The sequence below is a fragment of the Pseudonaja textilis genome, chromosome 2 (genome assembly GCF_049901715.1).
Source record: "Pseudonaja textilis isolate UNSWEBS1 chromosome 2, rPseTex1.2, whole genome shotgun sequence".
Taxonomy (NCBI): domain Eukaryota; kingdom Metazoa; phylum Chordata; class Lepidosauria; order Squamata; family Elapidae; genus Pseudonaja; species Pseudonaja textilis.
The window spans coordinates 246,365,666-246,385,594 of NC_141991.1; the positions used below are offsets into that span (position 1 = coordinate 246,365,666).

The following is a 19,929-nucleotide window of genomic DNA, read 5'->3' on the forward strand; positions in this document are numbered from 1 at the left end:
ATGGATGGTCATACAGTACAGATAGTCCATGACTTATGACCATTCAATTTGACCATCTTTTGAAGTCATAACAATACTGAAAAAAGGGATTTATTTATTTATCACACTGATGTTCTGACTAGGCTTCCCAAAAGCATGAAGCAGACTCTTTGTTCCGATAAAACCCCTTTTATTTAGTCCTGGCAAACAGTCTTTCATGAGGTTACACAACTACAGACCTTTATCAGACTCAGAGAGTTGCCAGGCTGATATCCTCCAAACACCACACTGTAGCAGACATTACTTGGCAAGAAGTCAGGAACTGATCTTCACCCTAATGAATTGAATTAATTGTCTCCGCCAAACACCACTCCCTTTTCACTCTTCTTTATTCCCTATGGGAGGGGCCATTCACCGTCCACCTGAGTCTTTACTTCCAAGTCGACCCTTGTTCCTTAACTGTTCCCTTCTCCTAGCAGCTCTGCGCATGTGCACACAGGGAACAGGCTCCAGCTGTTCTTCTTTCCCAGTGATCTCCGACTTCAAAGATAGCTGATAACTGTCAGACGGCCCTGGCCCCATCTCTGCCTCTGACGCAGAGCATTCGTCAGAGCCTTCCCCAGACTCCAGGACTGGCTCATGTTCCTCCTCAACCTCCTCATTGTCCAAGTCTGACGCCAGCTCTGCTGGCCGTTGGCCAGCCACAACAATTGATGCGCTGTGCATCTCATTTGAAAGCAACTCTGGGCAGCTTACAGTATTAAATTACGACCAGTCCTCGCGCTGACAACTGTTGCAGTGGCCCTGTGGTCATGCGATCGCAATTTGGACACTTGGTAATTCGCATATTTTACAATGGTTGCCGCTTCCCAGGGCCAGGGGATTGCCATTGTCAACCTTCCCAGCTGGCCTCGAACAAGCAAAGTCAGTGGGGGAAGCTGGATTAACTGAACAGTTGTGCGATTCACTGAGTGACGTAGTAAAATTAGTGTCACAGACCTATCCACCACGTTGCTTAGGGACAGGAGCTCCAGTCCTAATCGTTGTCATAAGTCAAGGACTACCTGTATGTCTTGAGATTTCCAGACTACAGTGAATATATTCACGTTGAGGTCAGTGGGAGATTTGCTAAGGACTTTTCTGCAATTTAGGTGTCTCATGTAAAGAATGTTGGCAAAGTACGGTGTAGTCCTCGACTTACAATCACAATTGAGCCCCAAATTTCTGTTATTAAATGAGACATTTGTTAAGTGAGATTTGCCCCGTTTTATGACCTCTCTTGCCCCGGTTGGTAAGTGAATCACTGCAGTTGATAAGTCAGTAGCCCGCTTGTTAAGTCAATCTGGCTGTCAGGATTCTGGCAGTTACCCCAATCAAATCATGAGCCTCGAGCCAAACTTCCAAAGCTTCAAAAGGATTTATTGGGAGTTCACATGTCCAGCAATGCCTGGGTGTAGAAATAAAACATTTCTATGGTCTTTTTGCTTCCCCATTGACTTTACTTATGAGAAGGTCATAAAAGGTGATCACATGATCCCAGGGTACCGCAAACGTCATAAATATGAACCAGTTGCCAAGCATCTGAATTTTGATCACGTGACTATGGGGGTTCTAACTGTGAAAAGTGCAAGTCGTAACTGTGAAAAATAGTCATAAGTCATTTTTTTTCACTGCCATTGTAACTGCCATTAATGAACTGTTGTAAGTGTACAATACCATTTCATGCCAGGCCTTTGAGCCCTGATAGCGCAGTGGTAAGGAGACAATATTGCAGGTTAATTCTGCCCACATCCTGGAGTTCGATCCTGACAGGGTTTAAGGTTGACTCAGCCTCCCATCCTTCCGAGGTCGGTAAAATGGAGGCCCAGATTGTTGGGGGCAATAGGCTGATTCTGTAAAATTGCTTAGAGGGGGCTGTAAGGACTCTGTGGCTATCTAAGTCTCCGTCCTATTGGTGTCTCTTCAAGATGGAAGAGTAGACCAAGAGGAAATTAATTTGCTATTAGTATGTCTTTTTGCCTCTTATAAATTTTGGCTTGACATTATAGCTACTATTCCAATTTGAGTATCTGCTGATGTTAATGAATTATAGATCGGACGATTGGGCTGATCATGTAACTAATTAAAAGAACAAGCAATACTTTTGTTCTATGAACTTTGCAGTTTTCTGGACACAAGCCTTATTGAATTCACTTCTGAGTTAGCATTCACGCTCCTGCACCGTTGGTAGCAGACAAAAGGCCTGATTCCACATTTTAACCTGATTTCATGAACTAACATCAAAATGAAAATTAGTCTAAAGCAAGAACAGGCGATGAATCTTAAGTTTTCCTTTCCTGCCTCCTGATCTCTTTTCCACACTTTGTGGGAGGAAACATTGATACAGCTGCAAACTTCAGTTCTTAACTTGGCAAATGTTCACTCTTTGTCACTTGGAGAGAAGTTCTTGGTAGCAGACCTATCCTATGGCAATCTGCCTATACAAGTAACTGGAATACGTGGAAGCCTGAAACAGCTCTTTAGGCCAGGGGTGTCAATCTCAAGGCCCGCGGGCCAGATCCGGCCCACCGGGTACTTAGATCTGGCCCGCAGGGCCGTCCTGGTAACAGTGAAGGACCAGCTTGTGGTGCCTCTGCCAGTGAAAATGCATCCTGGAGGGCTGAAGGAGGCTGTTGCAGCTGAAAACGGAGCTCAGGATGGGGGTACATGCAGTCCACCAGAGCTCCATTTTTGCTGGCAGAGGGCTGCAGGAGTTCGTCCTAGCTGAAAACTGACGTCAAGCTGGCCATGCCCCACCCACCCCGGCCACACACACACACACGAGGTCAAACACAACTCTGATGCGGTCCTCAGTGAAATCAAGTTTGATCCCCCTGCTATGGGCATCATAAGAATTATATTGCACCCTGTAGCCATCTTAAATGTTCACTTCCAAGATGGCTACAGGGTCTTTTCCTAAAATCTAGGCCAAAAGTTCCAGTTCTCCTCAGAATTTGCTCCGCAAACTTTTGCTTTACCTACCAACCTTCCAATACTTGGAGCTTTTCTCTTCATAATTATAATCCAACCTGCCGTTACATTGCTATTTTCTGTTGTTCTTCCTTTGCAGGGGTTTATGACCCAAAATACCCCCAAGCAGAATGAGCATTGCCTGAAGAACTTTGACCTCACCGAGTACCGTCAGGTCCTGAGTGATCTCTCCATCCAGATCTACCAGCAACTCATCAAAATTGCCGAAGGCGTCTTGCAGCCCATGATAGGTGAAAGGCATAATTAACTCAACTGAGTAGTACCATTGAGGATTATCTACATCGGGGATGTCCAGCCTTGGCCACCTGTGGATTTCAAATTTCAGAATTGCTCAGCCAGGGTGGGAAATTGGAGAGGAGAATCCAAGAGCCACCGTGTCAGGGCTCCAGCATCCACCCCCATTCAAATCATGAGTGAAGGAAAATCAGGAAAACAAGATTTATTAGGAGTGAACATGCCGGTGCTACCTGGGTGCAGCCGTCTCTGAGACACATCATTCATTTCACCCTGGTCTTCCCCATGCCCCCCTGGATGTATATTCTCCAATGGGACACATACATAGCCAAGAATCATTAATCATGCTCTCCAGTAATAATCTTGTGTGCCGGAAGCTTCGTCCGCCTAGCGATTATCTACGAAGCATTTAAGGAATGCGCTACTTCACCCATTCCCTTTTTGCTGGCAATTCTAAAAGACCAGATAAATCCTTTTGAGTTGACACACCGATTGTAAACAATTATGGGAAAATGAGAGTTTGCGCAGCTTATGTTGTTCCCTGTTTGAGTATTTCTTTTCTTTCTTTCCCTTCTCAGTGACTGCGGTATTGGAAAATGAAAGCATCCAAGGCCTGTCAGGTGTCAAGCCAATGGGCTATCGCAAACGAAGCTCCAGCAGAGGGGACAGCGAAAACACCTACAGTTTGGAAGCAATCATCCGCCAACTGAACACGTTTTTGAGCATCATGTATGACCAGGGCCTTGACCCAGAGATCATCCAACAGGCCATTAAGCAGCTCTTCTATATGATCAATGCTGTGGCCTTGAACAACCTCCTGCTGAGGAAGGATGTATGTTCTTGGAGCACCGGCATGCAGATTAGGTAAGATTCAGGCTGAAAGGTAGATGGGTGACGCATTCAAGGCTGAGTGTTTTGTTGGGAGGAGGAGGAAGTCCTACTTCCTGTAGATCTGTGTCTCAACCTTGGCAACTTTAAGACTTGTGGACTTCACTTCATGCTGGCTGGGGAATTCTGGGAGTTGAAGTCCATATGTCTTAAAAGTTGCAAAAGTTGAGACATACTGCTATAGATGGATGAAAGTAACCCTGGACACGCATGGAATAATGATACTCTTTCTTCATGCTTCAGAACCTTTGGCTATTCAGCCATTGCAAGCTAAAGGACTGTGCCCCAAAACAAAGGAAGGGAAATGATAGATCCTGGTGTAAATCTGGTCCTCCTTCATTACAGTTGCTCTACCTGGGAGTGTCATTGGCTTAGCAATAGTACTTAGGCTTATATATCACTTCCCAGTGCTTTTACAGCCTTCTCTAAGCAGTTTACATAGTCAGCCTACTGCCCCCAATAATCTGGGTCCTCATTTTACCCATCTTGGAAGAATGGAAGGCTGAGTCAACCTTGAGCCTGATCAGATTCGAACTGCCAAATTGCAGACAGTCGGCAGTCAGCAGAAGTAGCCTGCAGTACTGCGCTCTAACCACTGCGCCACAACATTTGAAGTGAAAGCAGGCTGCAATGTGACATATTTTGGGGAAATGGCCTCTAAGGTTTGCTTGCAACACCTTCCTGGGTACTGGCATTCATAGGTTGATGGTAACGCAAAGTGCTGCTTTGTGTCAGAGTATTTTTTCCGTCAGACAACAGCCAGTTTGGTTTAGGGGTTAAGGCATCAGGTTAGAAACTAGCGAGTGAGTTCCAGTCCTGCTTTAGGCACAAAAGCAGGATGGGTGACTTTGGACCAATGACCAGGAGACGGTAAGTTTTAGTCCTGCCTTAGGCATGCAAGCTGGCTGGGTAATTTTGGGCCAATCATCAAGAGACAGTAAGTTCTAGTCCCACCTTAGGCACAAAAGCTGGCTGGGTAACTTTGGGCCAATCACCAAATAAGCTTTAATTCTGCCCTAGGCCTAAAAGGCAGCTGGGTGACTATGGGCCAGTCACGCTCTTTCAGACAGCAAGCTCAGGTGACAAGCCAGTCAGTCGATTCCTGTTGGAACCAATGGATCTACGCTCAGTTGACCCAAACAAAAGGAAACCGTAAACATGCAAGGGAAAAATTCCATCCATCTTGTTAATTCCACTCAGTGGCTGCTCTCAAGGAGCTTGGAGATACATCCTTTACTAACCGATCCAGGCACAGGCTGGTTGAGATCACTCCCAACCTTTCAGCAGGATTCAGAAGCGTCTTGCCAATTCTTCTCATAACTTGTGTCTTCATTGTGTTGGGTTCCAGGTTTAACATCAGCCAACTGGAGGAATGGCTGAGAGGGAAGAACCTGCATTCGAGTGGGGCTGCCAAAACCCTGGAACCACTGATCCAGGCAGCACAACTCCTGCAGCTGAAAAAGAAAACACCTGAAGATGCTGAGGCCATCTGTTCCTTATGCACATCCCTCACTACCCAGCAGGTACACATTATTCACGAATTCAGAACAACTGATTAAAAAGGTTGAACATGAGAATTTACCCATTTCTTCTTCCAATTCTGTTCATTCAGTGTAGAAAGGTTGCAAGGGAGCTTCAAGTCAGAGTAAGGATTTGAGCTTAGGCATCCTTGCTTTGGGTCAAATTATAATGGTGTAGTGCTGATAATTTGCAAATAATTCCCCCAAACCTTTTTGCTTTGGCCAAATCCAGCATCTGGCTGATGAAGATTATTTTAAGTAACTAAGGGAACTTGAAAATGTTAATGGATTATTGTTTAGCACAGAGGTTCCCAAACTTGGCAACTTTAAGACTTGTGGACTTCAACTCTCAGAATTCTAGGAGTTGAAGTCCACAAGTCTTAAAGTTGCCAAGTTTGGAGACCTCTGGTTTAGAGTATTAGGAGAACAGGACAGAAGTAAATATATACACGCAATCTGCAAAATTATATACAAAACTTCTACAGGTGTACGGCAGCAGCTTCATAAGTGGATGTCCAATTCAGAGGTGATCACCTCTGGATGTTGCTTCGTGCAGGCCTTCTAGGGAACCAGAGAGCACACGTTGTGGTCAATCTTGCACAATATGTACAATTGTGGATAAAGGGAGCACACATTCAGGCGCACCAGTTCTCTTGAAGTTCTCGTTGCAGATGGGACAAGCCTGTCTTGCTTCCTGAGCTTTCTAAGCTGAAATTCCACCCATTTCCTACGCTTTGTTCTGTTGAGGACCTGTGATGTCGTAGAGTGTGTTGCATCTCCTCTATAACCCTCATTTGATCTTTGCTCCTTAGATCGTAAAAATACTAAATCTTTACACTCCTGTGAACGAGTTTGAAGAGCGAGTGACAGTAAACTTCATAAGAAACATACAGGTAAGTTATATTCTAAATATAGGGAATTTTACATCTGTCACACAATTAAAAGGTTGTGTCTAGTTTTTATAATACATCTTTGGAGGTCTGGCTATTGAAATTTCAGAACTGGGTCATTACTCCTAGGGAGGTCTACCATAACTTTGAACATCTAAGTGACCGGTCATAAGTTGAAGACTATCTGTAAGCAATCAAGCAAACCTAATTCCCCTATGCAGGGATATTGTCTAGCCTGTTGATGAAATGTCTGTAGGAAAACGACCAGGCTTAGTGATCATCAGGAACCCAACAGTTAAATCTTAAAACCATACATTTTAGCATCTTTCTCAGATCGAGATTGTATCTGCTCTTGTGGCCACCATGCTATATCCATCCCTTGACTGCTCAATTCTTGCTTAGTTTTTAATTCCCCCTTTTCATTCAAAATATCACTGTATCTTATAATTTGTTCCATATTGATAACATTAGGATGTGTCAGTGCTTTCATTGTGGAAAGCCAGACTGGTATTTTCAAATAGTGTTGTTCTTTAATTTTTACCCATATGATAGCAGTGCATTTCTAATATAATGTCTTTGAAAATAGTTAGTATCTTAGCTAATAGTTAATAGCTAATAGTTAACATTGAAAATGTTAATGGATTATTATTTAGTGCAGTCCCCAAACTTGGCAACTTTAAGACTTGTGGACTTCAACTCCCAGAATTCTGGGAGTTGAAGTCCACAAGTCTTAAAGTTGCCAAGTTTGGAGACCTCTGGTTTAGTGTATTAGGAGAACAGGACAGAAGTAAATATATACTAGCTAATAGTATCTTATTTTTCCCATACCATAAGAAAGCATGCCAACCTAACTGAAGGTCATATCCCTCTACTGTTAATAGTCTTTTATGCCTCAAATTAATCCATTCTTTCACCATGTAAAAGTACCGAGGCCTGATAATACAATTCCCAATCTGGCAACCCAAAGCTTTTATTTTTTGGGAATCCTGCAACATTTTCAGGCTTCTTCTTGCTTTTTTCCCTAACTAAATATATCATAGTATTATTTTATCTAGTTCTTCAAAATATCCCCCCAGCTTTATTGGAATTGTTTGAAATAAGTATAATAGTCTTGGTAAAATATTCATTTTTATAGTAGCTATTCTTCCCGTCAATGACAGGAACCCAACAATTAAATCTTGAGCTGGCTGTAGCCTCTACCATTGAAAAGCAAACAAGTATTCTCCCATTAGCCTCTCATCTATGTGTCTTCTCATAAGTAGGAATACGGGTAGTCCTCGACATACAACAGTTTGCTTAATGACCATTCGAAGTTACAACAGCACTGAAAAAAGTGACGTATGACCATTTTTCACACTTATGACCATTGTAGCATCCCCATAGTCACATGATCAAAATTAAGACACTTGGCAACTGACTCTCATTTATGATCATTGCAGTGTCCCAGGGTCATGTGGGATCTGACTTGAGGTGCTCACATTGCAGCCCTGGTCAAAAGGGCCCAGCAGAGATTATATGACAAATTGCACAGTGGCAGATAGGACAGCACTCCAGAGGGTTAATGTCATTGCATAAAACATCATTGGTTGCCCTCTCCCCTCTTTGGAAGAGCTTTGTAGCTCACGCTGCCTTAAGAAAGTTCAAAACATTCTCCAAGATCCATCTCATCCTGGGAACCCTTTTTTTGAACTATTACCATCTGACAGATGGTACAGGACAATAAAAACCAGGACAAATAGGCTGAAAAACAGGTTCTATCCCAGGGCAGTAGCTCTTTTGAATTCTGCTGTATAGTGCAGTGTTGATGTAGTGTTGGTGGTTTTCGGTTCAATGTGTGGAGGGTGAAGGATGTGTGTTGTGTTTATTTTCATGGTCATGATTTACACTGAGGATGGTGTTGTACGAGGTGCAATGACAATAAAGTAAACTAAACTAAATGTGATCCCCTTTCTGTGACGTTCTGACAAGTAAAGTCAATGGGGAAACCAGGTTCACTTAACAACCGTGTTACCAATTTAACCACTGCAGTGATCTACTTAACAAATGGGGCAAGAAAAGTTGTAAAAGGGGGCAAAACTCACTTAACAAATTTCTCACTTAGCAACATAAAGGTTGGGCACAATTGTGGTCGTAAGGTGAGGACCACCTGTACATAAACTACCTTTAAGTCAATTAGTTGACCCAGGGAGTCTTAGTATTTTCTATTTCAAATGGCAGCAATAGCCTGTTTGGAGATGACTTTTTCTTCTGATTTGATATCGGAGACCCATTTTGGAGGTGCTAAGAAATGGACTTGCAGTTTTGTTCACATGAGGGCCTGCACCTGAGCTACAGGTTAATTTGTTCACATGAGGGCCTGCACCTGAGCTACAGGTTAATTTGTTCCTGTTCTATCAAATCCTATGCCAGTGATGGCAAACCTTTCCATCCTTGCATGCCAAAACTGCCCGCGCACACATGCGCGCATGCCAGCACCCATAAGGCAATGTACGCGGGGAGCCCCATGCCTCCTACACATGCATGCACAACCCCCCTGCCTGAGCGCCATTTGTCTCTGTGCATGTGCACGTCTCCTGGAACGCCCCGCCCTTCATACATGAGCGACAGCTAGCCGACGATCGGCTGGCGGACGTGTGGCGCACATGCCTGCGCAGTGGAACTGCTCTGGGGTAACGGTTCACAGGCCGGCGGAGATGGCTCTGTTTGCCACTTCCGGCATGTGTGCCATAGTTTTGCCATCACAGTCCTATGCCAAGCACATTGGGCTACAAGCATACTCCACCATCCTTGGTCGCATTTAATCTCCGATCTTTCCATCTGAAGTTGATGTTTTTCAGATCGTCCTGAAATGTTTGGTGACAGGTTTTCTGTGCCCTTCCTCTTTTTCCCCAACCATCCTGGGGTATCCAGTTGATTGCAGTCTTTGCTGGACATTGCAAACTCATGTGGAGCATGTGTCCTGCAAAGCATGTTCTTTGTTTTGTCACTATCTAAGACTCTTCAGGAATTACTTCTTCGTAGAACTTTCTCATTTGTGACATTCTGTTAAGGCTAATAAAATGTAGTGAGAGAACACTCAATACTGCAGGGAGAACTCCAAATTGACAAAAGATAAATGCACAAAGAATAAGTAAAGATTGCCAGATTGGTAGGGCATAGGATTAAATTCTGTTTGGTGTGCATTGTTCAGTCACTGAGAATTGAGCAGCTTCAAGTTTAAATTATTATGGTCAGTCTTACAATCACTTAGATGTCTATGCTGAATTTGGCATTTTTGCTCACCTATTATGTCCTATCCAAGGACCTGGGATGGCCGTTATTTCAGAGTTATTATTATTATTGTTGTTGTTGTTATTAAATCTTTAGTGAGATTCAAAGCCTTTTGGGCTGGTTGGTAGCTCAACCAAGAACCCAGGAACTGTTAAGGTTGCGTCGGAGGATATAAGCTGTTCCAAGTAGGGTAGGTTTTTTTTTCTCGAATCAAGGTATTCAAGTCTGATAAATTCAATAATAATAATAATAATAACAACAATAACAATAACAATAATAACATTTACACACTGATGTGAAATCACAGCTACCAGTTCTGTCCCACTTCTGTCACTTACTGTAATCTTACCCTGATACTGCAGGATAAAACATTGAGAAGCGGCAGCTGAATTGTTCACCTTCACCATATACAAGGTTAAACTAAAAACAGAAACAAAGCCTGACAGCTGTTGCTATTTAAAAAATACTGAACAAATTGCCAGATTATATCCTCTGATTTACACAGTACACCAGGTGGTGCCATGGCCAGTTCTAGCTATGGTCTTCTATTGCTTTTCTTTTGGTAAGATACCATGGCTGACTAGGGAATTCTGGGAGTTGAAGTCCACACATCTTAAAATTTACCAAGCTTGTACACCTCTGAGCTAGATAGTGCCAGGAGTGACTGCTAGTTTCCAAACAAACAATCCTATAATACAGTGCTGTCAAGTTAGTTGGCTAAAAAAGAAGAAGAATCAGTTGATGTCTTACCTTCCTAAAACTCAAACAGATGAGTCCTACTCTTGAGAAACTCAAGACTCGGCTGTGAGGGCAAAGTTGTGGCTTAAAACAACCACCTGTCTGATTTTCTTTGCTAATAATTTTCTTCTGATTCCTTCTAGGCACAATTGCAAGAGCGAAATGATCCTCCACAGCTTCTGTTAGACTTCAAATTCATGTTCCCGGTTTTGTTTCCATTCACTCCTTCGTCTCTGACCATGGACTCTATCCACATCCCAGCTTCCCTCAACCTGGAATTCCTTAATCGAGTTTGAAGACATATATTTTTTTTTTTTTACCCCAATTTCCCCAAAGCTGGGGGCGGGGGCGGGAAGAAATGAAAATGTAAAGCTCTTCTAATATGGACCAAATAATGGTGAAAGAGCCAGTACATGCCAATTAATCAGTGCTAAATTGTTCAGGATAAAAAAATAATACTTGGGTTAGATGATTTTTGGTTTGTATGAGGGGTTTTTTTTTGTGGGTGGCTGGGTAGATCTTGAAGTTGATACTTGAAACACACGAAGGGGTTGAACTGTTTGATGCCATGCTAAAGTATTTTCTCCCACTTGCCATTAAGGCAAACGCACTGGTTAAGCAGGATGTAAGCTTTACTTTTGTGAATTATGTTTCTCAAGGACTTTTGTGTTGAAATGATGAAAAGAAGCCCAGTTCCCCACCCATTTTCTGATGGTCCAGGGTGATAGAGCAGGGGTCTCCAACCTTGGCAACGTTAAAACTCGTGGATGTCAACTCCCAGAACTTGTCAGCCAGCATGGCTGGCTGGGGAATTCTGGGAATTGAAGTCCACGAGTCTTAAAAGTTGTGTTCCAAGGTGGAGCTTGCTTTAATCTTATTTCTTGTTTTTTTTTTAAAAAAAGTTGCTTTAGGTTAAAATAAAAAAAAAGTGACACAGCTTGAACAGATGTTACTGGAGGTGGGAAGAGCATAATTTGCAATTTGTACTGAGGCTGGGGAATGCTACTTTGCATATGAAGCAAGTTAGTCACTGAAAGCTTCAGGAAGACGTGTAAAATATGGTTAAAAAAAGACAATATGGCGGTACATACCTAAGAAAGCAGGCCAAACTTCAATCACACCATTGTGGCTGCCATTTTGACTTTTGTTTACCATGCTTTGTGGATACCCCTGTCCGTCTTTAACCCATCAGGTGCCTATTGATAATTTTTCTGTTTCTATCACTAAGAATGTGAAGTTGTAGAACCATAAACCTCTATGTTTGCTTCATGCCAAATTATAATTTCACTGTAGGCTGCTACGGATTCATTTAGGCCAGTGACAGACAGGGGCCTACTTTGATTTAATGGGGAAGAAAACGGTGTACTGGCTACGTTGACTCCGAGACAGATTCCTTGTCAAGATAGTTGAAGCCTCCTTTATGATCACACTTGGAACTGTGCCAGGACACAGCAGGGATGCGTTGGCTGTTGTGTGTCATTGTGCAGTCAATGTTTCCCCAGCATTGACAGAACATTTGCAGGAAATGGAGTGTCAGGCTGTGTTTCCAAGCTAGTTACAAGGACAATGTTAGGCACTTTATATAGTATTTGTTAATATCTGAACTCCAAGAGAAGCCTTTCAAGAGAATTATCATAGAAACTAATGCAGAAGACTCTGTCAGCATGTTTATGCACATAACAATAGGTAAGAAATGATCTTTCATGCAAAAACTAATCAGCACTTCTTAAATACTAGAGAGCCCCTTAGTCTCCCTTCCACATAAAATCCAATAAAATCTTGTGTTTTAAATATGATTTTTTTAAATTATGTCCAAAATCATACTACCAAACGTTTTTCTCCAAATTTTATTTTTTTAAGCGTTGCTCAACTATTATTCAGTAGCTATCATAGCCATTAAAGTGGCATTCAGATAAAAAGGAGACCATGGGAAGGGACAATTATATGGATTAATAGACAGCCATATACAGCATTCGTTATTCTGCAATCTCCTATAATTGCACTTCACTAGATCTACCCAGTAGGGTTACAAGCAAAAAAGAAATGTGATTGAATGACCTTTTTGAACTGTGCCCAGATGATCTTGGCATTCTTCACTCTTGCAAGTTTGGCAGTTAAATATTGGACCAGGAAGCTTTTAGCCAGATGAACCGCATCCTTTTCAAAATAATTTGGTTATTATAAATCAAATGCCCAACTTACAAAAGACACTCTTCCACTAATGGATCAAGTCTAAGACTTTCTGGTCTCGTGGAAAATAAGTGAGGAACGTGCCCATTTTTAAGGTCAACAAAACATCTGCTGTCTAAAAGGGAAGCATTTTGTGCATTTGACCATGGCTTGCGGTATTGAATATCTAAATATCTTGATGCACAGATGGGTGCAAAGAGGAGCATCTGCCATCTAACTTCTCTTAAATGCTTACACTGCTGCTCCAAAGCTATCCGTCATTAAATTTAGTATCCAGGGAACCGTTTCTTCATAATGCTAAATTCCTAAAACGACTGCAACCATGTGGTAAAATGACAACTGCGGGCACACTGCTTCCACATCATTCTGCAAATTTTATCGTTTTTTTTTTTCCCCTCCTCGGTCCCTGCGGAAAAATTCACGCTACCTTTTCCGGTAGTTCTAGTTCTAGTTTTATCCAATGACACTTTATTCAATAGAAGTTTCTCTATTATTCAAACTTTAATGCAAAAAAAAGTTCTCTGGCCGCATTTGCTTATTTCTCTTATGATTTTCTGCATTAGTGCAAACATTGATTCATGGATTTCCCTCCTCAAATTAAATTAATAAATTTGTACTTTAGCAGACCCTCCTCTGGGGGTCCTGAACATGGAACAAAAAAGCACAGTTTGTTGCCTCTAATAGAACAGATCCCTGTTTCCTGACCTTTTTCTTTAAGTATCACTTTCCAGAGTAATATATGAAGTAGACATTGAATTTTCTTAAATAACTGGATATTATAAGGAATGTGTATTCCTTATGAATTCGCTAGGTTTACTCATCGTCAGTAAAATAATGTAAACATGAGGCACTTGTCTGAAAAGTAACACTCAAGCTAAAGTAGTGAAACTGCTACGTAATTTTTTACCCATCGTGGCCAGTTTATTCCTGCACAATGGACCTTTTCTCTCCCACAAAATAGGTGTGAAAAGAGGGCGCTTTGCCAACTGTGATCCTATCTACCACCTTTTAAAAGTATACATGAAAGGTAAACAATTATTTCCAAATGTTCCAGTATCACGTGCAACTAAACTGGGCAATTGGAAGTGTTATGTTGCCATTTGGCAAGAAGCCTCAATTTCTGTATAAATTGTATATGTTAAAAAAAAAAAATCCTCAAATGTTGCAAAGCTTTTAAATACGTTGGTGTATTTAATTCTTACTGGGCAGACTAAAGATGCAGAATAAGATGCAAAACCTTCTACAGAATCTTGGAAAATGTATTTATAAAGTGTGGCTAAAGCTCTACCTAATGGTAATATTTCTCTGCAAGGACTGCAAGAAAATTTAATTTATATTATGTATATAATATCTGTACATTTTTAAAATATGTTATAACAGATAGAAATTGAATATTTGTAATTATCTGCCAACTTGGATTTACTGAAGGAACTTGTGTTTAAATAACTGATGTCTGTAACTTTTGTGATTTGTTTTTAAGATAACCTGAGTTTTCTTTTTAAAAAGCCAATTCACTGGCAGTGCCATGCACAGATATGCTTTCTCTGTCTCTAATTGACCATTTCTTTGATTTAAAAATACTTTAGCACAGATCAAAAAAGCAGATTGTGTCACTTATTTCATCTTTTTATTGTTTTTGACTGAATTCTTTCCTTCAGCATGACTTTACATTAGCATTTCCTAAACTAAGTATTACAAATTTGGAGAAAAATTTAAATGTCACCCCAAGTTACCTTTGAATTTGTATGTAAACTGATGAAGTTGCATATGAATTTTAGACATCTGTAAAAGTCCATTAGAAGGGTCCAAATGCAGATTTGAATTTATTTTCTCCACAAAGTTTTAGATTCTAAAACTCATTTTTGAAGATTCCAAAATTAGGAATCTTAGATATATTTTTAAAGACCTACAAAGGCACTAAAATAAGTATAAATAAAATACTTGATCAGTTATTTATGGCTATCAAATTAATATTAGCAAATGTGCAACCTTATATATAACTTCTATTTGTTTAGGACAGTCAGCATGGAAAGATTTCAGTATTGTTGTATTAGATTAATTTGAACTTTTTATAAAAAGAAATATATGGCCAATTGTCTTCCTCAATTAAAAACTGCAAGAAATGCAGATTTATTCATATTGATTCATTGATATTAACTATTAACTTTTTTAATACTACATATCTCAAGTGTGCAAGAATTAGCAAGACTTGTCTGTACAAAGGGACAAGCAATGAGATTGCCAGGTTTCAAGTTATACTACACACACTGAAGTAACTTCTCCCTTATTGCAGCAAATTAATTCTGGGTTTGCTTATTTTCCAGACTAAGCTATAAAATGCAGTAGTCAAAATATTCTAGCATTATAGATGTAGCTGACTGTCCATCATGCCAATCAATTTATACTGCATGAGCAAGTTACATCTCTGCCTTCAAAACTTCATTTTTTTTACACGTATTGAAAGATAACTCCCATAAAAGCTAGAGAATTATTCAAAGAATGCAAATGCTGGAACATAAAATGAGGTGTACCTACCCCAATTTATAATTGCCCCAGTTTAATTAAAATTGCAAGCTACAGTTTAATTAAAATATTGCTACTGATAAAAATATTTTTCCAGTTTGAACAATTGGGTAAACTACACCTGTTTAGAGGAAAGTGACTGTAAAAGCCACCATCATTCCACTGTGCATAATACTTTGGAATAAAAAGCTTGCTTTTCTTGTTTTTCTGCATGCTTTTATTTCCAGCATTGCTAAGTGTCCACTTTCAAAGCTCATTCTAAAACAGAAATAGATTTGTTTTATAAACTCTTTGTAATACATTTACAGAATGTATATATTATTTCCTTCTGGAGTTCCAAGCGTTACATGTAAATGCTGCAATGGTACAGCTTTCAAGATTGCTTCTTAGATTATTGTGAAGTATTTTTGGAAGCAAATATAGTTGGGTTGATGAATGCACCAAACCCAAGTGGTCTGTTGGAGGAAAGCTTCTGAAATATATTTCAATTCTATTACCATATTTCCCCAAAAATAAGACCCGGGGCATGACAGCTGAAGAAACTTCTTGGGTGAGAAGCGAAACGTCTTCAAAAGAAAAACCAACAAGTCTAGTTGCCTCCTGAAAAAGCACCTTTGGGACAACCATGACCTGGATGACTGAATGTCTACTGGCTGTCACCTAAGGTGCTGTCTCGTAGCAGTTGTTTCTTCACTACCATGAGAGTTTCGGTTGTTGGAATGCAGGTGAAGAGGGAAGTCACGTCATAGGAAACCATGGTCTCATCCGGGTCCAGTTTTAGATTCCAAACCTTGCTGGCAAAGTCCTGTGAATTGTTGATGGGTTGTATAGCGTTGCCAACTAGAGGAGCTAATAAGGTGGCTGGATGTTTTGCAGTGCTGTAGGTGACTGAGTTGATGCTGCTGACAATTGGTGTGAGTGGAGTTCCCTCTGTGGATTTGGGGGAATCCATATATGCATGGCGTGGCTTCCCCAGGGTATAAAGACGGTAGTATTGTGGCTGATCAACGGCTTTGTCCTTCAGGAGTTGTTGCAAGAAATCAACCTTTTTCTTGTAAATGCTGGTGGGATCTCTCTTCAGTCTCACACATGGCAGTGTGCCATTTACTTTGGCCTTGTAGTCATCTGTGTTCAGGATGACTGCATCTTCCTTTATCTGCTGGCAGGATGGTGATGTTTGAGTCTCTTCCTAGAGATGTCACTGCTCTCCTTTCTTGAATTATGAGGTTGGAAGGGGGTGTTTTGGCATTAGCAAAAACTGCAGGTATTTTCACCCTTAATTGTTCTGCCTCTGGTTCTGCCAGTTTATTGTTTCTGATGGCTGACTCTAGTGCTCTGAGATCTACAACTGGTAGCTGTTCTGGTATGACTGCAAAATTCAGCCCTGTGGCTAAACATTTTCTGTTTGGGTAAGCTGTCAGATTTCTCACCCATTGGTCAGTTTTCTGAGACATGTCACTGTCCATCTGTGTTGATTCTTCTGCTCTGCGTATTTTTTCTTGTCTAAGCTGTAGGGTACAAGTGATTTCAGCTCTTGAAGTTTGTGTTCCACGCTCCCTTTCAAAATATCAATTGTAAAATTAATCTTAAACTGAAGCGCAAATGGTTCCTGTGGTCTGTAATTTTTTCTGGAAATTCATTGATATTCCACCATTCGAACGATGTTCAAGTGCATAGCTAAATGTTTCAATTACGTTTTTGTTTGATGTTATACACCACTCAGAGTCCTTTGGCATTGGAGCAGGTTACAAGCACTATATATAAGTAGATGAATTATTTAGATACATTTGAGATGGGTAACAAAATAATAGACTAGGTCAGAGTCACCTCCCAAGTTACATAGTTGATTGTAACACTGATTTTCACAATCTCAGCCAACCCCACTATGTACCATACAACCCCATCATAAAGGCTTTTGCTTCACTTACCTTAAGATTTTTCTCCAGTGCCTCGGGCTCTATGCATCAGCAACCAGGTAAGAACTATGGGGCTGCCAAAGCATTGGTCTCAGATGCCTTTGTTAGCACAAAATTCGTCATTCAGTTCCACACAGAACTCAGATTGCGCAGTGGGCTATTCATCACAGACCAGCAATGGCAAGAAGGGGGAATGCTCTCCAAATTAGGTGTTTGAGACAGGAGTTCCCTTGGAAGTACAAAATGCAACAGTCTCCCAATGGGCAGTGCTGATGAACCCTAAGATATTCTCTGCTTTCTATGTCCAATCACTATTTCAGGGTCGCCAGTTGGCATCTGGATGCCATTCAAGAATCTCTTTGGCAGCACCTTGGAACTATTTTCTCTCCCCCATATTCATCTGCCTGTCCAGTCAGACCAATCTATACAACAATGTTTACATGGCAGGATTTTAGAAACAGGCATTTTAGATCCTTGTCCCTATACTTTGGAGATTCAGTTTGCTCCTTTCCTCCTGGATTTCAGGAGAGCTGTTAAACCCCGATGGTTCCCTCAAGCTCTGGAGGAGAGTTTGTAACGACTGAAAAGTAAAATGTAAGGAATGCACAACACTGTATTTTATGGGATTACTTATTCTTTTTAAGGGGATTGATTTATGAGGATCTTGATTATTAACCATCCAGAGCCTTTTGAGCATACAAATTAATTTGAACCAGATGGATCAGAAACTATCACAAAGCAAAATGCTCTTGCAAATATTTGTATAGAATTGTGCAAGCAGTCAAGAATAGTCCATCATTTCTGCTCTGTGTCCACAAGTGACAAAATGATTTTCATGATTGAGCCCACTATATGGGACCCCCATTCCAAGTCCATTAGCAAAATTGGTTAGATAAATACAAATTACCATTATGACCATTCATTATTGAGCAAGCAATGCTTGCTATTTTTAGAGAACACTATGATAACATCTTTATGCTGTTCAGTCATTAAGATACTTTCAATTCTTCATGACCTGATGGACATCCTTTTGCCAGGATTGTCTCTGAGTTCTTGTGACAGTATCTAGCACCTTCTCTCTCAGTGGCCCTTTTTTCAATTGTCAATTTTTCCAGGCATCAAGATCTTCTAACCAGTAACAACACCTTTCATATTAAGTATCCATTTTATTGACTGGTACTATAAATAGATGAGCCTGTTTCTTGCTACTCTAGAACAATAGGTGTATTTCTGTAATTCCTGCTGAAAATAACAAATGTTTGCAGCAATTAAATTCAAGTGACAAAGAGTTTTGAGAAATATTTCTTAGCCTTTTTATTTGAAAAGTCTCTAATGATTTTTGATTAATAAATACACTAAATTCACACTTGGCAAATGATAGCATTAAGTTCTTTTCAATTAATTCTTCCCTTACATTTAGCAATGCATAATCCTTAGCCAGCTTTCAAAAAATAACAATTCAAATAAGATGAACATTCCACAACTAAGGCACATTTCAGATGTAGTACTATACAGTTTTTAATTTACTGAAAATAGTTTGGACATATTTTACAAACTGAGAGTTATTACCTTTAGCAATCAATGGCTGAGTCATGTTTTTCCATTCTTAAGATTGCATTCAACAGCTAATCAATTGTTTTCCAGGCAATAGAACAAATTAAAAAAAAATTACAGGCCATTGCACAAAGAAACATTCCTCATCTCTCCAAATGTTAGCATCTACCCCATAATACTGACATTCAGAGTCATTTTACGATGAATTGCAAATTCTCTTGTATGGCTAACAGCTAATTTTTAATATTGGCAAATTTTGATTCTGAGAGCATATAAGCCATTGTTCCTTCTTATATTTTGCTATTACAGAAATCTTGTTTCCAAAGAACAATTCGAACAGAAATAACTCACAACTGGGGAACTAAATCCCAAATTTTCCCCAACAGAAATGTCTGAGTTATTGCTTTGAAAAATGAAAAATAATTGAACAGAGTAACTACTTAGGTGCTCGACCTGTAGCTAATCCTGAAATATCCATTAGGTTAGGAGCGCCTAAAAGTTGTAATGAATGCATGCAGAGGAGGAAATATATAGAAAACCTTAAAAGTAAAATTACAAAAAAAAAAAAAAAAAAAGGCAAAACCCCATTTCTGGAGTTGCAAAACAGGCGCGACGTTCACGTCTCACATCTTCCATAGCATCCAAATCTAGGTCGTTTAATCCAGCCTTCCCCAACCTGCAGCTCCGGCAAGCTAAACTGGCCGGGAACGAGGGATTGCAAGCCAACACACCCCGGCTCCCTTGGCCACCGGCAGCTGAGAAAGAAAGCAAGCAAGAAAGCTCCGGTAGATCGGGTCTAGGGGGCCTGGCGAGCCCGCTCGGATTCACAGGCCTTCAGCCCACGGAAGACCGCGTTGCCGGGGAGACGGGACAGTTACAGGAAGCACCTCGGCGGAAGTCCCGCCCTTCCCCGCGCGTGGCTCCACCCCCTTGCGTAGCCGTGGGGCGAATTGCTCCCCAAGCGAGCCAGAAAAGGAAGCGAAGAGAGGCTTCCCCTAAGGGCGCCATTAGTCCCCTCGTCGGCGCGCTCCTCCGGCTCTCCCCACCGTCGGACTCCAGGTTCCATAATCCACAGCCAGGATTAGGCTGGAGGAGGAGCGTCGCCACCTGTCTTCCTTCTCCGTCCTCCGATCGGCTCCCCTTAAACGCAGCCCTGGGCTGCAGACCAGCCGGACTCCCTCTCCCATCATCCCCAGC

At 41.0% G+C, this 19,929-nt stretch overlaps 1 protein-coding gene and 1 non-coding gene across 5 annotated transcripts in view; one reads left to right on the forward strand and one right to left on the reverse strand.

Moving 5' to 3' along the window:
* Positions 1 to 14,271, forward strand: part of MYO5B (myosin VB) — a 297,420-nt gene extending 283,149 nt beyond the window's left edge. For all 4 annotated transcript variants that reach the window (XM_087927512.1, XM_026714934.2, XM_087927513.1 and 1 more), the window contains 5 exons: positions 3,089 to 3,239; positions 3,822 to 4,107; positions 5,480 to 5,654; positions 6,464 to 6,544; positions 10,693 to 14,271. In XM_087927512.1, coding sequence (XP_087783638.1) covers positions 3,089 to 3,239; positions 3,822 to 4,107; positions 5,480 to 5,654; positions 6,464 to 6,544; positions 10,693 to 10,845 — 846 coding nt within the window. In that variant the 3' untranslated portion in view covers positions 10,846 to 14,271. The remainder of the gene's footprint in view (positions 1 to 3,088; positions 3,240 to 3,821; positions 4,108 to 5,479; positions 5,655 to 6,463; positions 6,545 to 10,692) is intronic.
* A 2,993-nt stretch (positions 14,272 to 17,264) lies between these two features.
* On the reverse strand, positions 17,265 to 17,352 carry LOC113449513 (small Cajal body-specific RNA 18). Its single transcript, XR_003375832.1, has one exon.
* Positions 17,353 to 19,929: the final 2,577 nt, after the last annotated feature.